Source organism: Salarias fasciatus, chromosome 8 (assembly GCF_902148845.1).
Source record: "Salarias fasciatus chromosome 8, fSalaFa1.1, whole genome shotgun sequence".
Lineage (NCBI taxonomy): Eukaryota > Metazoa > Chordata > Actinopteri > Blenniiformes > Blenniidae > Salarias > Salarias fasciatus.
Window position 1 is genome coordinate 12439032 of NC_043752.1, and position 21275 is coordinate 12460306.

The 21275-nt window shown below is 40.5% G+C and overlaps 2 protein-coding genes across 2 annotated transcripts in view; one reads left to right on the forward strand and one right to left on the reverse strand.

The window, feature by feature from the left end:
• Positions 1-21275, reverse strand: part of LOC115393236 (zinc finger protein 385B-like) — a 75047-nt gene that overhangs the window by 48924 nt on the left and 4848 nt on the right. The gene's annotated exons all lie outside the window — the stretch shown is intronic.
• Positions 10787-11521, forward strand: LOC115393237 (lymphocyte antigen 6D-like). Its single transcript, XM_030098118.1, has 4 exons — positions 10787-10830; positions 10927-11007; positions 11093-11203; positions 11325-11521. The coding sequence occupies exons 2-4, from the start codon at positions 10959-10961 to the stop codon at positions 11429-11431; spliced, it is 267 nt and encodes an 88-aa protein (XP_029953978.1). The 5' UTR covers positions 10787-10830; positions 10927-10958; the 3' UTR covers positions 11432-11521.

Here is a 21275-nt window from a genome sequence, read left to right on the forward strand (position 1 = left end):
TTTTGAATCCACGATAATCACACATAACCACAAGGTGGCCCAAGAATATCTCTCAGGGCCTACCAGAATGAAGACAGAACTCATTTTCCAGACCATTAATCCACATGACCTACTGAACTTTCACAGTTCTTTCTAGTCTGCGATCAAGCAAATGTCCCGGAACAAGTGAGCATAACCCAGATGTGTTAAAAGGTGGATAAAAGACTTCAGCACGTACACACGACACAGCTGTGCAGGGGATGTTTTGGCATGGACATATGCTCTTTTCAAAATGGCATTACACCAGACACCAAAGCCAAGATGAGGACTCTCACCGCAACACCTGTCATCGCTGTTCCATGACATCAATGCGAGACGACAGCGGATGAAGCTGCTCAGCTCAGGCTGAAGCGGAAAAACTGGGCCGCGCTGAAGAGCCGCAATCATTTCTACGTTTCTAAAGATCACTAAGAGAAGAGTTTGAAATGGAAGAAAATCCAAATGTATAGTTCAGACAGCAACACACACCTCACACCAAGCCCATCCCTACCATTAAAATGATTTTCTTTTTTTTTCTTTTTTTTTTGGTCCAACCTCCCAATAAATATTGAGCAAATGAATAATGGGTGGACTTCAATTACAGCTGTGTCGCTAGGCAACCCTGCACATCCTCCATGAATACGGCTTTGAACCTTTTGCTCACAAATTGCGAGCAAATTACGCCGTAATTTGTGCAGAAAAGGAGAGAGAGAAAAAAAAAAACGACAAAATAAAAAAAGCCTGATTTTGGTGGCGAGCACCTGAAGAAATGAGCACAACACAGACTGCAAAGTCAACAGAGAGGAGGGGCATTTATCCAGAGGTATGGACATGTTTAATTGCATTTCTTTGGACACGAATTTTAAATCAGTTCATCTTCATAAACAATTTGCTTGATGAAAAATAATACCGTTTATATAACGAAATTGTTTTTACTTAACCTTTTACATTAACCTCACTACTTCATGCATAGGTCAATAAATAGGAGTACACACCCCCGTTTCATTATGGAATGACTCCAAACAACTGAATGCATTAAAGGTGCATTGAATCTTCAAAGGTATATATGGAAGCCAACAGTGAGTAAAATAACACCACGATAATAATACAGGTTGGACGAAAGCATCCGGCGTATATCGGCTGAACAAACTGCAGCTTAGACAGTAAGTCTTGCTAACAGCTGCGTGGCAGCGTTGCAAATGACTGTGGTATCAAGAGTAAAGAAAAGTGCTCATCTAAGAGAGACAGAGAATAAAAGACTTAAAAAGGGATTTATTGGCTATGGGGCTTAATGAAACCAGCTTTAAACTGCATCCGAAACGGATCCAAGTGATAAGAGCGAGCAGGTTTTCAGTTTATGTTATTATCAGTAACCAGCTAGATTCACCGAGATGCTGACTCCACCCGAGCCGGCGCGCAGCCTGAAGCCTCAGACAGAGCTTTAATGGCCGTCCCAAAGTGGAGCCTGAAAAATAAAGGTGACCGTGCCTTTCCTATCAAGACCCCTCGACTCTGGAACAATCTGCTTTTGGAGATAAGGCCAGCGGACTCTGTGCCGTCGTTCAAAAACGCTTTAGAAAACTCACTTGTGTGATGGAGTCATCTACATGTCTGTTTTTAATTTTTTTCTTACTTATTCTGATAATAATCTCATGAATGAAATTTTGTCTGACCAAGTCGTTTTTTTTAAGGTGCTGATTAAATTAATTTGCTAATGATGATCAATCAATAAAAAAATGAAATGCAAAGTTCATTTTTGGACAAGGTTTAATGGACGAATTAAATAGACAACTTTTATCCAGTTTGTGTACAAAAATATATAATTAATTAATATCCTTTATGTAACAATTTAGACTAAATAGATGTAATTAGGGAGTAATACAAAAAATGACAACTAACAAGGTTATAAAAAATACTGTTGCATAAGAGCAAATGGTTAAAAGAGAACAAAAATTTCTTTAAAAAAAAAAAATCAAAGCTTCATATTAGAAAAAACATTCTAAAAGACAGCAGAAGCCCAGTGTGACTTATTTCTTCACACAAAACACTGAAAGACAATGGATGCTTTTAGTTTGAGGACATAAAACCTGGAAAGGAATTGAAAACAGTTCAATACATCACCCTGTATGCCTACAAGGATATTATCCCGTCCTTTGATTGATAACTGGCATTTCAGAGAGGAAAGCAGTGTGTCATGATGTCAAACTGCCTCGATGCTGCTGAAAAACAGCCAGCCTTAGCAGAGAGAGGAAGAAACAGTCCAAAATGTGGTATCATATTATCTACAGAAGAAAAAATTAAATGCCAACAGCTATTTTGTGGCGCACACAAAAACATCATTTCAAGCGAAGTGACTGAAAACGCCAGTGTAATGACCCACATGCATGTATCTATTTAACTGACTCAAGCAGCGTTTCTATTGATCAGAATCAATACTCCTTTCATTAAAAGCAGCGTGTGCCGTTGCATGGAGAATTTGCTGTTGCTGCTTCGCATCAGTTCATGTGTTCCTCTGCTTGTTTTGAAAGATAATTGCTGATAACCAACTCACTAAGTTTGTGCAAAAAAAGAAATAAAGCTGCCAATCAAGAGAAAAAGGTTAAACTGCTGTAATATATGAAATATGTGGACTTCATTTAATGCCAAAGCTCTCAATGGGACTACAGGGGCTGGTCAGGGATGGCCTGCAGTCCCGTCATCCCCACATCAGCTTTCTCATCATGAACACAAACTGTCCATAAAATGTTTCAAACATCATTAACCTAAATTTTGCTGAAGAAACACAGTTTATCGGTTCGACTGCTGGAATTTATCGTCGCATTTTCATGATGTTAAGTGGATACAGGACAAATACAATGAAAACAGATGCAATGACAATGACAGCCTGTGTCTGCACGCTTTACAAACTACAAAAAAATGCATGTACTGATCTGCTACGTTTTTTCATCCCCTCCATTTCAGGGAGCTGCTGCACGTCTTGGTTAAAAGAGCAGGTAACAAATGAGTTAACACATAAGTGAAATAACTAACAAAAATTCCACATGATGAGACAGTAAAAGCATTTCTAATTTGTGTTAAGATGTTCCCCTCAGTAGTGCATTCAAAATAAAGATGACAAAGAGCTCTTTATCAGCAGAGGAGCCCAAAGAGCTGCATGACTCACCTGGAAAGCTCTGGAGTATGAAAGCACTGGACTGAGACACGCAGAAACACACAGCTAGCATGCAAACACACACACATACACGCTCGCCTTTGACCCTCACATCAAGATGGGTGTAAACACACACACGCGCAGACACAGAGTGGATGGACACGACTGCATCTTCATACATAATCCCACAGCACGCGTGTTCTTTTGTGTGTCAGATCTCTGTGACAAGGTCATTTGCAAATGTTCCACTCATATAATGCAGTGATTCACTCTGTTAGGTAAGTGAGTGGGAGCTGTTAAGAGGGTGCATATTTTTAGTCTCTACATTTCCCATGGATTCAGCCGATACTGTGAACCTGGGCCCAGGACGCCGCGCAGCTACATGTCATATGTATATAACATTAAGGCAAATCTTTCAGGAAAAAAAAAAAGCAAATACATTTCAACCTGAAACAATAAAAATGTAAATTAGCTTAAATGATGTCCAAGCTTGTTTGTTTTTGTCCAAAAAGTGTTTTTCATGATTTGCAGATTCTGAATTTTCATTTGATCTGAGGAAATTATCTCTACGTCCAACTGTAGTCCTCTTAACTTCATGAGCAAAGCGACACGCCACATGTTTTACATTCGTGCTGCCGTGGACCGTCTGCAGGAATGAAATGCATGACATGCCGTACGCTTCCAAAATGAAGTGGGTGACAGAAATCGGATATGGTTTGGAAATAAAATTAGCAGGAAAAGAATTATGAATAGAGCATGTATTTTTTTTTTGAGGACTTAGAAGTAGTATACACACCGAGATGAAAATTCAAATCAACATTTTACCACTCGTCTCTGCACTGCTAAAGAGGAAACAATAATCAGACTTACAATACTGAGATGTTTAACTCAGCAATGATCACTTGTTGGTTGGAGGCTAACAGAAGACAAAAGGAGGACAAATTTCACGACAGTTGCATTGCTTCCCTCAGAACACACTACCGAGCTTCAAACTTGCTATCTGATTTCCAATTACCTCTTTACAGGAACTGATTCTAAATGTTAAATGCATGATGTGGAGACTGTGAATCACTTAAGAGTAAGACGGCGAAGGCGGAGTCGTCTCTGTAAACTGTGATACTTGTAATAATAATACATTTATTTCGTACAGTCCTTTTCAAGGCACTCAAAGACGCTTACAGGGCAGATAAAATGCAGAAACAAGTAGATCGAGCACAAGCAGGTATAAAACAGAACAGAAGATCTGAGCACATGGATGAGATTAAGACGTCAGACACACAACAAGACCCTCAGTTTGTACCCATTATGCGAAGATGAGAAAGTAGGTGCATTTACTTTTTGTAGATCTGATTTAATTATTTTTAATAGAAGAATTGCACAAACAGATCTTCCTTATGACCTGCCCTCACCCCCAGTAAGCAGCGTTTGAATCCAGCACTCCGATGCTGGCCACGATGGAAGGATGGATACGTCCTGAACAATAAATAAATGATCTGATTGACGTGTAAGTTTATATTCACCACAAATATCATCGATGATTCCCTTAATACTCTGCACTGCAACCCAGGAGACCTCCAGCATTGGTGATAGATTGGTGTAACTGAGCTTGGTAAGCTTGTTTTGAAACTGTAAAGAAACAATCTCCATATTCAGAGTGTGATCAAGAAGGGACAATTGCATATTTGAGATCAGCGTTCAAAACTAAGTGTATTTACACTTACGTTACATTATATTAGTATGTTTTTCCAATAATCACGAATGTGCTGCAACATAAGATGTCCTGCACCATGTGGGCGCTGGTAAACACTTTCTACGAAACACATCTGAACATCTATGAAAACAATGGAGGCACGAGATGCTGAGGAGCCCTGGTAACACCGTCAGCTCCGCTAAAGACTACAGGCGTACAAACACAGGCAGACTCACGCTCCTCCAACACGGTTTGGCCAGATTCCCGACATATGTCAGTGCAGGTTTGGCATTCATCTTACAGACACCTCACAGCAATCACCAGATGACACGCGCACATGCACGTGCACACACACACACACACACTCACCAGCACACCCACGACGCTCTGTGTAGCCAGAGATTAGGTCCAATGTTAAACAAAGAGGCAGAGCGGGTTTCTGACATGCCAGCTCTTTAATTAGACCACTGGTATCTGAGGGTCCAAACACACACACACACACCACTGTGTTTCCATCACTTCAGAGGACATCTTATTCGCATGTATTCACTTCCTGGACATTTGCATCTCGCCACAAGTTGCCAAACCTATTCGATGACGCTAACCTTACACTCACCTTGACCCGTGACTTTACTCATCTGTCAAATCATTTACAGTACAGAGACTCCCCCAACGGGAGTGCCATCGCCTTGTACACAAAGATAAACACAGTGCAGTTTTTAGAACCTTAACAACAATATCAACAGAGAGCAGATCAACTGTGTCAAACGCGCTAACCTTGAACACGCGCTTGCTGAGTATTTGTAATCCGAGTTGCGCGTGCGTCCATCTCACCGTCTAGTGTTTCACACAGACAGTTAGGAGGCGGAGCGGCCAATCAGCTGCCACCTCCGCCGACGTGTCGGGAAAGTTCTATGAGACCAGACAGGCCTGCGTGCCGGGTCTCTGGCTGAGCACTGTGCGGCGTTTGCCAACAGGGGCTACAGGACCAATCCAGGAGGCTCAGTGAATGTTAAAAACTATTAGACTCACTGGACTGTGTGTGCAGCGTTCAAAGCACTACTTTCAAAAGGGCGTTAAATAAACTTTAAAATACACAGATGAAATGAAATGCCAGTCACACCATAATCTCAGTTCAAACTGCAGGAGATCTAAAGCTATAAACTCTAGTATTCTTATTAAAAGATAAGTTCTGAACACTATTTCCAGAAGGGACACCGTGTCCTTTTTGGTCACTGTCATGATTTAGATAAGAGGGCGCTAAAGACATTTCTGCATTATTTGGGAAGAGCCAAGTTGCCTCTGACAAAAGATATTGTTCGGTTCTTGAGGTAAATTTCTTCAACTTTTCTCTGAATTCACAGAATCATTTCTAACCAGTGTTGTAACAAACCATTAGGCTGAGTCATGTGTGTGTCCCAGGCAGGGGCGGGCAATTACATGCTTTTAAAAGGCTCACTTGAGAAACTAGGACTGTTAATTTAACTCAGTTATGCTGTGTTAACTCAGTCTGCTCAGTTCTAACATTATTATTTCTTCATGAAAAAGCAGCATGATACATAGTTTGAACAGGTTAATGTTAATCCTCTGCATCAGACATGGGTCCTTTTGAAATTGTTATTTGATGAATATATGCACAAACTGACCTAATAAGAGACCTGCAGGATTATCATCGATTCTCCACATCTACTATACCAACACACTGAAGTTTTCTAGCTGGTCATCTCCCTTTAATGAACTCATCCTTCCACACAGACTGATGGCAGAGGACTGAATCTGCAGTTATCACTTAACACTGCTGCTGACTTTGCTTAATGAGAGCTGTGATTGTATCGTGTACATAGCAGTCATGAAATTGTCCGATTTTTCATTTTGTATAAAATAGCACAGCAGAAACTCGGTCTTGTCACTATGACAGTAAACGTGAAGTCAAACTCTGCTTGACCTTGACAGGCTCCCTGACGTGATGAGTTTGATTAATGAGGTGTTGGCAGCCGATGCACAGCGTTGTCCGGTCTGTTGTAAACACACCCAAAGTGTCTGTCAACATTTTATAAAAAGAAGAGGGTCAGGTAGCAACGGGCCTCCCCCTCCGACCTCTGACCTTCATGTGAGAAACACTTTTTACTCGGGCCAGAGGTTAACTGTGAGTGGACTGAAGAAGAAAAAGGGATAACGTTTTCATTTTAAGTGATGCTACAGTTGGACTGCGGCAGTGGTTCTGATCACATTAAGGCTGGAACGTGCGTCTATTTAACATTTAACACTAGTTTGGTTTTGACCTGAAACCACAGTCGCACTATTCTTTTACTGCAGTTAATCAGTTTCTCATGAATATCGTTTAAGTTTCATAAAATATCATTTACCTACTGAACAGACGTCACCACTGGATTATCTGGCACAAGGTCAAGCAAGCGGCGAGAGCTGTGTGACTCAATACACCATATTAAAGGTGTAATACAACATTTTGATTTCCGGGTGGATCACCTAAATAATTGGTGGGTCCGTTTGTCAATCATTCTGACGAGCTGCTTTCGTAAGGCGGTTCTACGTGCTTGCGCCCAATCAGCTTCTCCCTTTTGCGCATGCGCATTCAGAGTGTTTATGTAGCCGGTGAGCTTCTGAGCTAGTACTTACCGATGGCGAGTCTGACATAATGAAACTGTAACTGTTTCGGACAAAAAGCTTTATTTATGAGCGAGGCGGATCGCAGAAACTGTAAACAGAGCCGTGCACGCCGGAGAAGAGGAGATCGCGCTCGTACACTTCCGCATTTCCTGGGAGAAGCAGGAGAGCCGGGCGGATGGTCTGGCGCATGCGCGTTGTTCAAAAAGTGAGTAACAGACGTGGGGCTTCGTCTTTTCGAGAAAATCGTGTATTAGACCTTTAAGGTAAAAAAACCGGTAACGAACGATACATTTAGGATTGGTCAAGTGTCTGTTGGGTAAAGCAGCAGGATATTCCATTTTTCTCTTGATTGTTGTTTTGCGTCAGTCGACTACTAGAATACAACAGAACTTTATTGAACCTTTATGGGAGACTGATTTGTTTTAACGGCCTTCAACGCAGCAACACTCATGAATAGTAAAACAACATCAATTATTCATAATCGTAGATTTAATTAAATAGAAAACAAGAATAATTAGTCAAAGTACTTAGTAATTGTTTTAGTTACAGTGGATGGATTTCATTTCTATAGTGCTATTCTACCACTTCAGCAGACTTAAAGTGGTAGCTGTTCATCAAATTCACTACCATGCAGGGTGCTCGACCTCCACCAGGAACAAATAGAGTTCAGTGGGATCAAACGACTCATTGAACATAAACATTACATTCTGCACCAAATTTCCTTTTCGAATAATAAATATTTCACCATAAAGTACAATATCTGAAAACACTCAAATTTACAAAGCAAATTACAGAACTGCATCCCACAAGTTTTCACTTAAATGTCTTTTGTCTAAATATAACCCGAATTTTGGCTCAAACAGTTTTTCTCGATACGACTGGAGAACCGTTGCAGCGGCGTCTATCCAGACTGAACCCCTGTACTCGCTCTTAATCTTCCTTCAGCCGTGACACATTCACAGCAGGACTGTCGGTGTCCCTCATAAACACTGCTGAGGCAGACCGCAGTCAGCACTGACAAAATGTAATCTCCTCCACCCAGGTGGAGTCTGTTACTCTGTTGAACTGACACATCATCGAGCGTGTGGCCCTGTACTCTGGATTTGAAAATGTTTCATTTCTTATTCTTTATTGATCCCCTTGGGTCCTTTTTCCCCCTGCATTGACCAATCCTGCAGTATTTCTATGGTGCGAAGGTGCAGCCACACATCACAGCGCTCCGGGCAGCTGATGGGGGTCAAGGTTGTTGCTCAGGAAACCACGGCATTGACACATCAGCTGTGGGATTCAAACCGGCAAACTTCCGATCCCGAGTCTGCTTCTCTACCCTCAGTGGCCCGAGCGACATCAAAAGAGACATTAAGATGAGCGAAAGTGAATTAAAGCACAAATCAGAGGAGGACAAATGGGAAAACTGGGACCTTGTGGGAACAAGAAATAACTGGGTTTTTATCTCTTCTCTTTTATGTCTGGAGGGAGGAACTGCACTCCAGCGAAGGGCGACTGCAATTGTGGGCATCTGTCACGGGCCATCTGGGAGAGGCTTTAGGCTCCCGTGTGCAGCAAAGCAAACGTGACTCGACCGTGACAGAGCAAGGCGCAGTCAGGCCGCCAATAGTGAACGAAAAGAAAAAACCTCCATCCTTAAAATGATACTTTTCTAATATGGCGGACTTTGTGCAGTCAAAAATCAGGACATTCATTAACACTGGGTGTATCTGATCATTCATCAGGTGACTAGAAACAGTAGAGAACTGTAAGGCTGTGATCAACTGCTGTGTACAAACCAGTTTCTCATGGCGGTTGAGTGCGTTTCTTTACTGCGAGCCAGACTCAATGATGTGCAAACTGCTGATTTATTGTAGTCTTGCTGCGACACGTTAACTGAGCTGTCAGCACTGCGTCGGTCTGATAACTGACTCTGAAAAAGTTCAGCTGAAGTCACATTAGTCTGCTGGGTGTCTGATGGCGCATGTTGTTTTGACCGTTTCATGTAAGTCACTCCTGATTAAAGTTCGGGACTTTCCACTGCAAACAGGACGGGTGAGAGTTTCGTGCAACCAAGCAGAACTGTGCATAAAACACCTATTCTTGAAGAAAAACAATTTATGAACCAATACGATAAGAGAGTAGCCACGAAAGAGTACAGATAAACTCCAAACATGAAAACAGCTGTTAGTAAGGTAAACTAAGGTTTATTTAGGTGTGTGAAACCGCCACCAGCAGCTATTGCAGATACAGAAAATAATATTGTGAACTCAGGGACAGGAATGCTATGAACCCTGATGTGTCTTTACTAAGATTAAGCTGCTATATTCAAGATGATAAACAGTATTACTAGAACAATACTTTTCGTATATTACAATTGAACCACCACAAAGTATTCAAAGGCCCTTTCATTAATAAAGTTCAACTTTTAATTTCACTTTTTAATTTTGTACTTAAGTATACTTTAGAACCATTATTTTTTATCACTTTTACATAAATAAGTTAGGTAATAATAATAAGTACTCGAGTCTTTTTTTTTTATTTATTTTTTTTTTACTTAAAGAAGTCCATGGTCTTTAAAGTCAAAAATGAGTGCTTTTGGTACATTTGCCCACAAGCACATTTCCCAAAAAAGTCTTCTTATACTTCAGTAAAAACATCATACAATTTATTGGAAATTGTTCAGTGATGTTGCAACACAATGCTAACTTACATGTCAATAAAATACACACTTCAGCATCTTAACTCATTCAGCTCTTACCTCTTTGTTAAGGTTTACTGTGTAATCTTTAGTCATTATTATTGCACATAGCCTGACGTTTCAAGTAAAGTGTTTGTTATTCATAGTGTTCTTAAGTAAACTTTTCATTTGTCTGTTTTCTGACTGTTTTTACTTTAAATCCTTTCATTTTAACACAAAACTCTGTATTTTGTACTTTTTACAATGTAGACTCTCATCACCTCTGCAAATAAGAAAAAAACATTTTCATTCATTTATTTTCTGAATGAAAACAGTATTTAAGTAATATTTACTTGACATTTTTCACTGAATTTGCAACAATGTGTTGACTTACATTTTACATGCTGTATCCCTCTAATTTCAATTACATGAACAGAACAGAACTTTATTTCTTCAGTCAGAAGTTTTCCAGATTTCAACAGTTTTGTTTTTCAGTGATTCACTGCTCATGTCCCAGCGCCTTTTGTCACTGAACACAGACCTGATGATGCCATAGCAGAGTTAATGATGTACTGGAATTACAAAAATTGCGCAACAAAATCCAAATAAAAAGGGAGCCGGGGATCTGAGCGGCACACAGCTGAGGCATCACACAGCAGCAGGACCATTTTCCAGGTGAGACTTGATGTTTCTGAGTGTGTGGAATACAGAGAAACTACTTTCTGAAAGGACATTTCAGTATTTTTCAACTGCTTGTGTTTTCATGCACAGGTTGGTGCAGAGAGAGGAGAAACTGTGAAAAGATGAAGACTGTGATTATTGCTGTTGTGGTGTTGTTGGTCGTCAGTCAAAGTGAGTTAACCTGCTGACCTGCAGCCTGATGTTAATGTGTTGTAAAAGTACATTTGAGACATTAATGAATCTTTTCTTTGTCTAGGTGAAGCCTTGAAGTGCCACTGTGGTGGTCTGCGGCATTGTCCAAATCCTGTGGAGACCTGCTTTGGTTCTGGAAATGTTTGTGCGAGCACCATCATTACTGCTGGAGGAAGTAAGTTAAAGCAAAACTCAGTGAGCTGTTTTAGAAAGAAACACATCCGATAATTGATTGATTATCTCTATTGATTAAGCCATTTTGTGAAAACTCATGCTCTCTTTTTCTGTGTTCACAGCGGTCAAGTACTTCAAGGGCTGCATGACGGCACATAACTGCAGGTTGATGAATCAGCCTGGAATATCGTCCGCCTACTGCTGCTCCACCGACCTCTGCAACAGATAACTCGTGTCATATCAAACACTGTCGCATCAGCGACTCATCTACTGTTGTGCTATTATGCTCTTGAGATTTAACAATTAAACATTGAGAAGTTCATTTTTTTGTCTGTTTCATTTTGAGATGATCTGCAGAAACAAAAAAACAAAAAAAGATTTATGGTGATTTTTCACTCGCTCACACAAAAATTGTGCAATCCATCAATTTTCAACACCACTTTTTCCAAGTTTAAGGTTGTGGAGGTACTGAGGCAAATCCTACCTAACTACTGGCTAAGGCAGGCTGCTTTATGATCAAACTCCTTGTGAAATTAATTACTCGGATTAGAAAAACACATTTGAAATGTTCGCCTCTTTATTAAAAAGTACAAGATATGGACTGACAGCAACTTACTGCACAAACGGATTGCACCTTAAATATTCCATTGAAATAATATCAAATTCAAATCTACACGTTAGTCAAATTGCTTCTTAAAACCAATAAAACCAATACATAAAAACAACCCCAAGCTATGGCTCACGGACTTCCAGGGACCCCAGTTTGTGAACTGCAGCTGTAAACATACTGTTCCTGTGCAAACATATTTTTGCTGTTGTACTCTATTTAAAAAAAAAAAAAATTTAAATAATGAATAACTTCTCAGTCGTTGTTAGCCGTTGGTGACGTTTTGTGCTCATGCGCAGCACATGCGGCCTGACTTTCCATTGCTGTGTAAACAGTTCCTTTAACGTGTGTCGAAACGCGGCTCATAAGCCTCACTCTTCACTCAGACCAGGGTCTTCACACAGATTCTGTCAGAAAATTAAAACTTAAATTATTACCACCAATGTGAGCAAATTCAGCTCATGAAGTATATGCCTAGGAGGAGCTGTCTTGTTGCAGCCCTAAATGTTACTGTGAAATTGTGAGCTCTCAGCACTTTTGTGGTCACAAATACTAACAAAACTAAATAAATTCAGTCATTTCAGCTGTTAGTTTTAGAACTGAAGGTAACGGAGGTGGAATAAAGCACAAATGAGGTCTTAAAATAAGATGTAGAGAACAAACAGCAATATGAAAAGGTATGACAATTGCAGGTCAATGTGTAAACATCCATCTAGCTCACGTTCTATGTTTGAATAATATAAAAGGCCATAATCAACGATAATGTGACACATGGTGTGAGATTTTCCAGTTTGTAGTCAAGTTTCTCTTAAGATTAGTCGGTCTTTTATTTGGTGTGTCGTGTCTGGTATAGCAGTGAAACAGCATTAATAACTTTGTAAGGGAGAAAGATTTTATTCCAGAGAAGAGGTGGAATCTCTCTTGTAAATGGCAGCCTGCTCCTGTTCTGCTGTGTGGAGTGAGCACAGCGTCGAGGTCACGTCTTCTCATCCGTGCTTCTGTGTCTTTGAAACACTGCTCGTCCCTCTCACAGAAAGTTCCACAGAACACGCACGAGCAAAAGCCAAAATGTTTCCACACAGCTGCCATTAAAGCAACACGTGTGTGAAGGTTTCCTGGCTTGGTTTAAAACAGTTACATCTGTACTGGGGGAGCCATAAAGCTGAATGTTGATTATAATTAAACATAATCATATGTGTTGGAACAGATATAGCAGATTTGACCTAAATTCTTTTTAAAAGTTTTAGATAATTTTAAGATGGTGAGGCTCGTTGTGTAAATTCACACTTTTCACAAAATGTGTGCTACAAAGGAGTAAAAATCAAAGTGTTCCTAGAGTTCACATTGAAAATACCACAGCAGTCTATCCAAAATGTATTTATGAGACAGAGGACAATTTGTTTTGAAGTGTTGTTTTTCATCCAAGCTAGATGTTTTGATCCAACACATTTATTATTATGTAGAAGTTTACTCGGTAAATTGTGTGTTTTAAATGACATTTGAAGGTTGCTTTTTTGGAAAGTCTGAATGTAGCGAAGATGTTTTTTGTTTTTTGTTTTTTGGCTGAGTAACTCTGCAGCGCAGCCAAAAAGTTAATTTATTGATGACTAAAATCCAAAGTAAAAATGTTTGTGCATAAGGTGAAAGAGATGCTGCTGACTCACTTCACAGGAACCCAAATCTCTGATCTTTCTGGAACGCATGATTTTCAGATGTAAAATGTGTGAGATCAGCATTGCAGCTGCTGTTCGAGGTGCAGACATTTCCGGGTTTTCCCCAAATGCTGCAAATGACAAATTAATGTTTCCCGATCATTTGCTTCACCTGCTACAGCTGCTGTGGGTGCAGGAGCAGTTAACAGCAAGCCACGGCAGTCAGCTCAGCCTCATTTGGGAGAGTCATTTAAGGGATAACGTCTGTTTCCAGGTTCAGGTGGTCGCTTTTGGTGCTTCTGTTGACTCCAGCGATTGTGCACAAAACTGTCTTCAGGAGCTCGAGCTGCTATCTAGTTGATGAAATATTTCTCCTTTTAGTTGAAATATCAAGAATTAAATGATTCGCCTACGAAGTCTAACTTATTAGGACTGCTTCTTGCAGCAGTTGACTGGTCATTCCTTGTTGTCGTGGGTGGTTGCTCCATTATCCAGCTTTGATTTCACTTTTTCCAACTTACCGAGGGCTGAAAATAACACGACTTTGAACCCTGGCTGCTTCATGAGGGATTTCGCTGAGAGGCGTTTCAATATTTCTGGGAGTTCGGTGTGTAATGTGTTTATATTTGTTGAAGACCCCTGGACCGAGCAGGGTTAAACCACTTTCTGCCTGTTCTCCCTTTGGGCTCCTGACAGGAGCAGCATGACACTGATAAAGCGAGCTAAATCAGGAACTCTGGACATCTAAATTACAGTGAAGGCTCCTTATCTCATGTTTTTTTAGTCTTAACTTGGGCAAACCTCCACTCCTACTTGTTTCTACAACTTTAGCGAACACTGCTAAAAGTGTCTATGCTAATTGATGGCATGCCAAACAAACAAACTGACAAAAAAAGATCCTTCCATCCCGAGGAGAAACATATGCTTTCCGTGTGGAGTGATGCAGAAGGTGGGAGGAGGCGGATGGGAGGCACGGATGACTAACGAGGATGACTAAGAGTTGTTTTCATTTGTCTGCTCCATGTCTGGTCCATCAGTGCATTGTGTTGAGTTCAACTATTACTGGCTCGTCTTCTGACTGGATGAGAGCCAGGGAAGTAGAAACTACAAAAAAAAAATACTTCAGCTGTATACACTGAATAAACACAGACACACCTGCACACACACACAATCCAGGGGGGGGTCAACACATCGCACGAGGCTCTCGGTAGCTCACAAAGACTATTTGTAGTTTGCGGGGCAAATTCAAAAAGTTGAACTCAAAAGACTGTTACAAAAAGTAGCTTTGGGATTAAAAGAGGTTGGAGAAAAGGTTGGGTACAGCAATTGGTTCAACATGTGCCAATGAATGAAGAAGCAGAGATATAACATTGTGGAAATGTTTGAAATCTATGCATGTAGAAATCTATATCTATATACCTGCATTACATGCAAATGGAACAGTGGAGAATTGTAATGTATACACATAGTGGATGCATATGACATTAAGGTACAACTAAAAAAGTGAAGACTTCGTCCTACTCCTTTATTCAAACACAGTACTTTAGAATAAGCTTATTTTCTTATTTGTTGTCTTCCTATCATTAGGTCGTCAATGTTTATCATCTCTTTTATTGTTTGTTTCTGTTGTGTAATTCATTAAAAAATTAAATAAAGACTTTAAATTTAACTGGATGGGTCACTGGACGCATGCTTATTCGATTATAGTTATTCCTCTCTGAAGTGATGGCTGGATGCAAACTTGAGGTTAAACCTCGAGCCCACTCTAACAGAGTATCACCACAGTTCTCTTTTATGACGCCCATCATTGTATAATTTCGATTCCTTTAATCTGGGACCACTTTTCTATAAATAGGGCCCCCACATTTCTGGTGACTAACACGCTACCTCTCACTCCGCTGTGGAGGGGTCAGGGTCCACACAGCTACTTCGTCTACACTCAACAATAGCTGCCTGTTCCTCCATTCCCTTCTCAGTTTGAAGTGTCTCGTTCAGCCCTTATCGCCCATCTAGTGTCATAAACAACTTCAGGAATGCATCGACAGATTGTAGTTTCATGTTACTTTTCTCAGCTATTAAGTGTCTTTGAATATATGTATTAGTTTTGTTCAACCAAAAATAAACCAATGAGGATCAATAGCTACACTTGATGTCTACTCTGATTAAACATGATTCTGCTAATAAATTTAGAATTTTCCTCAGCACCTATGACTTACAAAGATACTTTCAGAACAGATATTATAAGTTAACATTTTGAGAAAGTAAATTAAATATTATATAAACTTACCCACAGTGAGTTCAAAGCAATATATATGAGATAAAAATGGTACAGAGCTGATTTCAGGCTCCCTGTACTGGTGGATTATAAAGTCAGACTTTGGGTTAAATAACTTTTCACATCAGAAGAACTGCGGGCGTATCTCAACACGTTGCTGAAATAAATTGATGATGTTTAATTTCAAGAGCTTCAACATTGACAGATGACTGCTGATAGGATCGCGGCTCCTTCTCGGTCCCGTTTCTCAAATCATCGATCCTCCAAGTTCTTATCTTTGCTGACTCACATTGGAAACCTGACAGGCTAAATTGGATTGACTTTTAATTAGGTGAACTCGCAAGGTAAAATGACTTTAATTGTCTGAATTATCTTCTTGGCTCTATGAGGCGGTATAGGGCAAGAAGACTCATTCAGACCTGCCTGTTTATTTTCACAAATTAACCAGTCAGATAAGTCATTTCCTCTTTGTCTTATTCTAATCAGCTGTTATTGCTGCGTCTGTCCAGGACGCATCCTGCTTTTGGACATTATAAGTTGAATAAAGAGGTAAATATGGATGGAAAAGCAGTTCTGACAAATACACCCACTGGAATTATGACACTGGATTGATTATCAGAAAAATCACTTACAAATCCTGTGTCTGATTGAATATGTGGTGGCTTGTGTTCGTCCTGTGGTGGACTGGTGGCGTTTCCAGAGTACACCCTGACTTGGATCAAAAAGGTGAAGTTGATGAATGGATGAACTAAAGACTCAGCTCTTGAAGCAGATCCCAGAAGGGGAAAGCTAATGATTATCCATGGACACAATGAAAAAGAGTAAAAGCTTTCATGTATTAATTCAAGGCATTAAATTAAATATCTGTTCGATAACATTATGACTTAAAAATTCTTTTAATCTTATTAAAACCACATCGTAGAAATGCTTGTACTGTCTGTTGTACTTGTAATGCTGTCTACTCACCGTTAAATCTTCCTAAAAGCTGATTAAAAAACATGTATTTCACTAGAAAATGTACTGACTTTCCAATTTATTAAGCTATTTTTTGAGTTTACTTTAATCTAACATGCATTTTTTTTTTTTTACTCTCATTGCTGTCTTGTCATTATGCTATTAGTCAAAATTTGGACACACTTTCTCATTTAGTGTTTTTTTCTTTGTATTCAAGATATTAAACATTGTATATTCTTATTTAGGCAGCAAAAGCATAAATGAACACATTATGAATTGGCAAACAAAAGTGTGAAATAACTCAAGACGTGTTTTATTTTGGATTCGTCAGAGTAGCCCCCTTTGCTTTGTTGACAGCGCCGTTAACCCTTGGCCTTCACTCAACGAGCTTGAAATGGTTTTCACATCCGAGTCTCATAAAGGTTCATTTGCAGAATTTCTTTCCTGCTTCTTCATGGGGTTGAACGCATCAGTTCTGTTGTGCAGAAGTCAGGTTGGTGCACAGCTGACAGCTGATCATTTCCATCACATGAATTCTAGCAGTTCAGTGAAGAGAAACAACAGTCCATCATTACTTTAGAACTGAAGGTCAGTCAGTCCGGAAAATGGCTAAACCTTTAAATGTGTTCCCATCTGCAGTCGCAAAAACCATCAAGCGCGATGGAAGAACTGGCTCACATGAGGAGCGCCCCAGGTAAGGAAGACCAAGACAAGTTCACCCAAGTCACCAGCCTCAGAAATCACGCGTCAACAGCACCTCAGATAAATGCCTCACATGTGTATATCAACTGTTCAGACTGTGTCAATCAGGTGTTCATTGCGAAATAGCTGCTAGAAGACCATTACTAAGGAAAAGCAATAAGCAGAAATTTGTTTGTCAAGAAACACAAGGAGGGGACAATCAGACCAGCGGAAATCTGTTCAAATTTAACAACATGTGGCTCCACCTGCCGTGTGTTTGTGTGACACAAAAGGTGAACGAATAGTTTCTACATGCATGGTTCCTACTGTGAGGGATGGAGGAGGAGGTGTGATGGTGTGGGTGGGTGGGGGGGGGGGGCTTTGCTGGCAACACTGTTGATTTATTCAAATTTGAAGGCACACTGAACCAGCATCCTGCAGCGACATGCAAATCATATCCGGTTTAGTTGGATCATTTATTTTTCAACAGGACGACGACACCAAGCTATTCGACCAAGAAGGAGAGTGATAGAGTGCTGCTCCACATGACCTGGCCTCCACAGTCACCTGACTTAAACCCAATCCAGATGGTTCAGCATGAGATGGACTGAAGAGCGAACGCAGTGAGACCAACTAGCTCTCAGCATCTCTGGGAATTCCTTCAAGACTTTTCTTATGGTACCTGCTTCTTTTTTTTCTCCAACTGAGGGTATTAGTCGACTCTGTTGAATCTTTTTTTTTTTTTTTTTTTTAAAGAGTGAAGTCTCAGCTTGCTGCAGTTCCCCTGAAGACAAGACAGTCTATGTATTCCCTGGGTTAAATGATCCATAGGAGATGAAGCAGCGACAGACATTTCTTGCACGACGGACAAAAATGAGCAATTATGATAAAAATCAATCCCGTCCATGCACAATAGTAAATTATTACACCGGAATCCCGAATTTTGAGGTTTGTTCACTTAAAGGTTATGCTAGCCAGATGAGCTTTTGTTAGTGGACAACGCTGTGATTCAGTCATGATCGAGGCAGACAGCACACGCAGCAGAGCCGTGCAGTAATGGGTCCTCCAATTAACAACCATTTAATTCGGTCTGCTTGAGTGGTCTTTTGTGCTCAGCAGTAGTAGCCATTAGAGGGACTATAACACACCATTTAATGGGTGAACAAATAGCAAAATTAGTTCTGAATAAGCGACTGCATGACAAATCAGGCGCGAAGCAAAGCTCTTTGATGTCTGGCTTCGTTTTTAGCTTCCAGTTTTGTTTTGTTTTTGCATTACAAGCTGAACGTTAGGCTGTACCACAAGATCTTTCACCAATAACTTATATATTTTTTTCCAATAAATTAGCATAATTAGCCCATGTATGCAGCATGTCCAGCTCGACCAATAACCCTTTGAGCAAAAAGCTTGAGCCTGACTTGTTATTTCTATACAGAAATAGCTGAAACCAAGCTCGACTTGTCTGGATTCTGTCTGTACGTCATAAGACGATCATCCCATTTCATGCTGCAGGAGCATGCACACAATACATCGTGGTGCATGTATATGTATTGTTCCAATAATGGCACATGAATTATGTCGTCAGTGAGAAATATACAAAGAGAGAGCATTTATCCACTGAAAGCACATCAAGCTGCCCCCACACTGCTTCAGTAGGAAATTCAATTCCTTACACAAGTAACCCAGATTTCGCTATGAGAAATACGACGTTTTATTGTCCAATACTGTAACCAAATAATGGAAAAACAAGACACAAAAGACAAACTTCAATAACATATACACTATCTCCCAAAACAACGTATTCCAGCATTTAAAGCACGCTCTGTAGCTCCAACACGGTTTCACAAGACAAAACATTTGAATAGGACATTTTTTTTCTTTGTGGCCACTCGAATACAGATGAACACACACACAAAGAGAGGCACTTTCACACCGCTTCCTGCTGTGCTGAATCTGTACCTGCAATCCAGCCACAGGGGGATGGAGAGGTAATGGGCCGTGCGAAAATGTAACTTCCCACACAGCCCTCAAGGTGTCTATCCATACAACGGGGACCGCATCCATCTGAGCTGCAGCCTTTCATTGTTTGCAGACACCAAGAAGTGTGTGTGTGTGTGTGTGTGTGTGTGTGATTGTGTTTATAAATGTAGGCATAGTGGGATGGAGGCTAATTAATGCAAGTGTAGGGGAAAAAAAAATACATATAATATTGATGCAGCATGTGAGAAACATCGGTGCGTGTTTGTTTTCAAAAAGCCAGGACAGGAGATTTTTAATCAAGCCTCTCACTCACCTGGCTGTGTGTACACTTCAGCACACTGTTGTTGACAGTGTACGACATGTTGACAGGAGTCCCATTTTTGACACACTGTGCTGATCAGAAGAGGAAAGCGTGTCGGTATGCGCTCGGCTTGCACCCTGTAAGGACCCCTCGTCTTACGACGCGCGTGTTTCCAAACAGTCAGCGTGTGCGTTTTATTTTCTGAGGTTGGATTCAGAATCCAAACAGCAGGGTTTTTCCCAACATGGAAGCCGACGGTCCGCCTCGGGGTAAGTGATTCATGCAGTTAATGTAGCGATGCTGTACAGGAGCTGTAGAAAAAAAAAAAAACAAACAACCTGCACTCCACACTGTAGGCGTAGCCAGACATTTGACCTCACCACGTTACGACAGGCTTACTGCAGTTTTCAGTTCATCACAACGCTACTGAAGGGCGAGCATCATCATTAAATGTCTTCTATTGATTATTTAAGGATTTTTTTTGATGTTTCTAAATAAATATTTTTTCCCTACCTTGACGTATTTGTTTGTGTGGGATCAGCAGAGATTCGGGGAGGCGGCTGTGCCCCGTCTTCGCCTTGGAGCAACCAAATAAAGATCATAGTTATCAGTCCAGAGGCAGGTTTAAGCTGCCACTGTGTGAAGGAGACTGTCATCTGACTTGTAATGACACAGCCCAAGAGCCATTACGTCTTTGATGGGAGACTTAAGCAGAAATCCATTTCGGAGTGTCTGAGGTGAGGGAGGCAGGCTCTGGGGGGGTTGACGTGGGGGGTGAAAGCGCAATCTGTTGTGAGTCCATTGTGATAAGGCGCACGCCGCATCGGCAATTTGATGGCGCAGGCTTCCTCCTGATGATGGCCGCGGTTTGTAATTTCACCGACAGTCTATTTCAAATGATTACTGATGTTAGTAGAAGGGATTTTTTTTTTTCTGCCCCGGATTAGTCGCACGGAATAAAAACAAAGGTTTTGTCCAACCAGCCGTCTTTTTTTTTTTCTTTTTTTTTTGCGTCGCTGTCGGACATCTGCAGAGAAAATGTGTGCGAACAACACGAGCTACAACAATAAAATGCAAGGCAGAAAATGGCTGCCATGCGAGGCGCTGCTGGATGCGAGACTGCAGCGTTCTGCTTTGTCTGGCCTGATCACATGCAGCTCTTTAAGATGAATTATCTTCACCAGACAGCTTATTTGCTTACTTCAAACATATCCTAGCATTTCTTAGAAAAAGGGTTAAAAAAAAGATGGATTAAATTAACAGCGAGCTGTTTCGATAACATTATAGAATCGTAGCTTCTTAAACGTGAGGCTGTACTGCTTCATTTCCCTGCACATAATATGATCTCAACCATTTTAATGTGATTTTGTAGCAACCCAAACACTCCCCCCTATTTTCCTTTCACCTCTGGTTTTCTGTGCTCTGCTTCAGGCCGATTTAAAGCTGCACCTCAGGCTCCAGTTCACATCTTAAACACCACAAAACTCACCCATCAATAAAGATAGTCAACATTTAAAGCCATGTTAAATATAGCCATTCACTGCAGCTTTAATATAAACACAATCAAAACAGAAATATAAAAGTCTATGAATTAATGTTTGTTTTTATTTAGAATATTACAGA

Excerpts from the sequence above, each read along its gene's own strand:
- LOC115393237 (XM_030098118.1), top strand. The coding sequence starts at position 10,959 with ATGAAGACTGTGATTATTGCTGTTGTGGTGTTGTTGGTCGTCAGTCAA. Across the intron at positions 11,008-11,092 it reads GTTGTTGGTCGTCAGTCAAA|GTGAAGCCTTGAAGTGCCAC; the intron begins GTGAGTTAACCT and ends TTCTTTGTCTAG. Across the intron at positions 11,204-11,324 it reads CATCATTACTGCTGGAGGAA|CGGTCAAGTACTTCAAGGGC; the intron begins GTAAGTTAAAGC and ends CTGTGTTCACAG.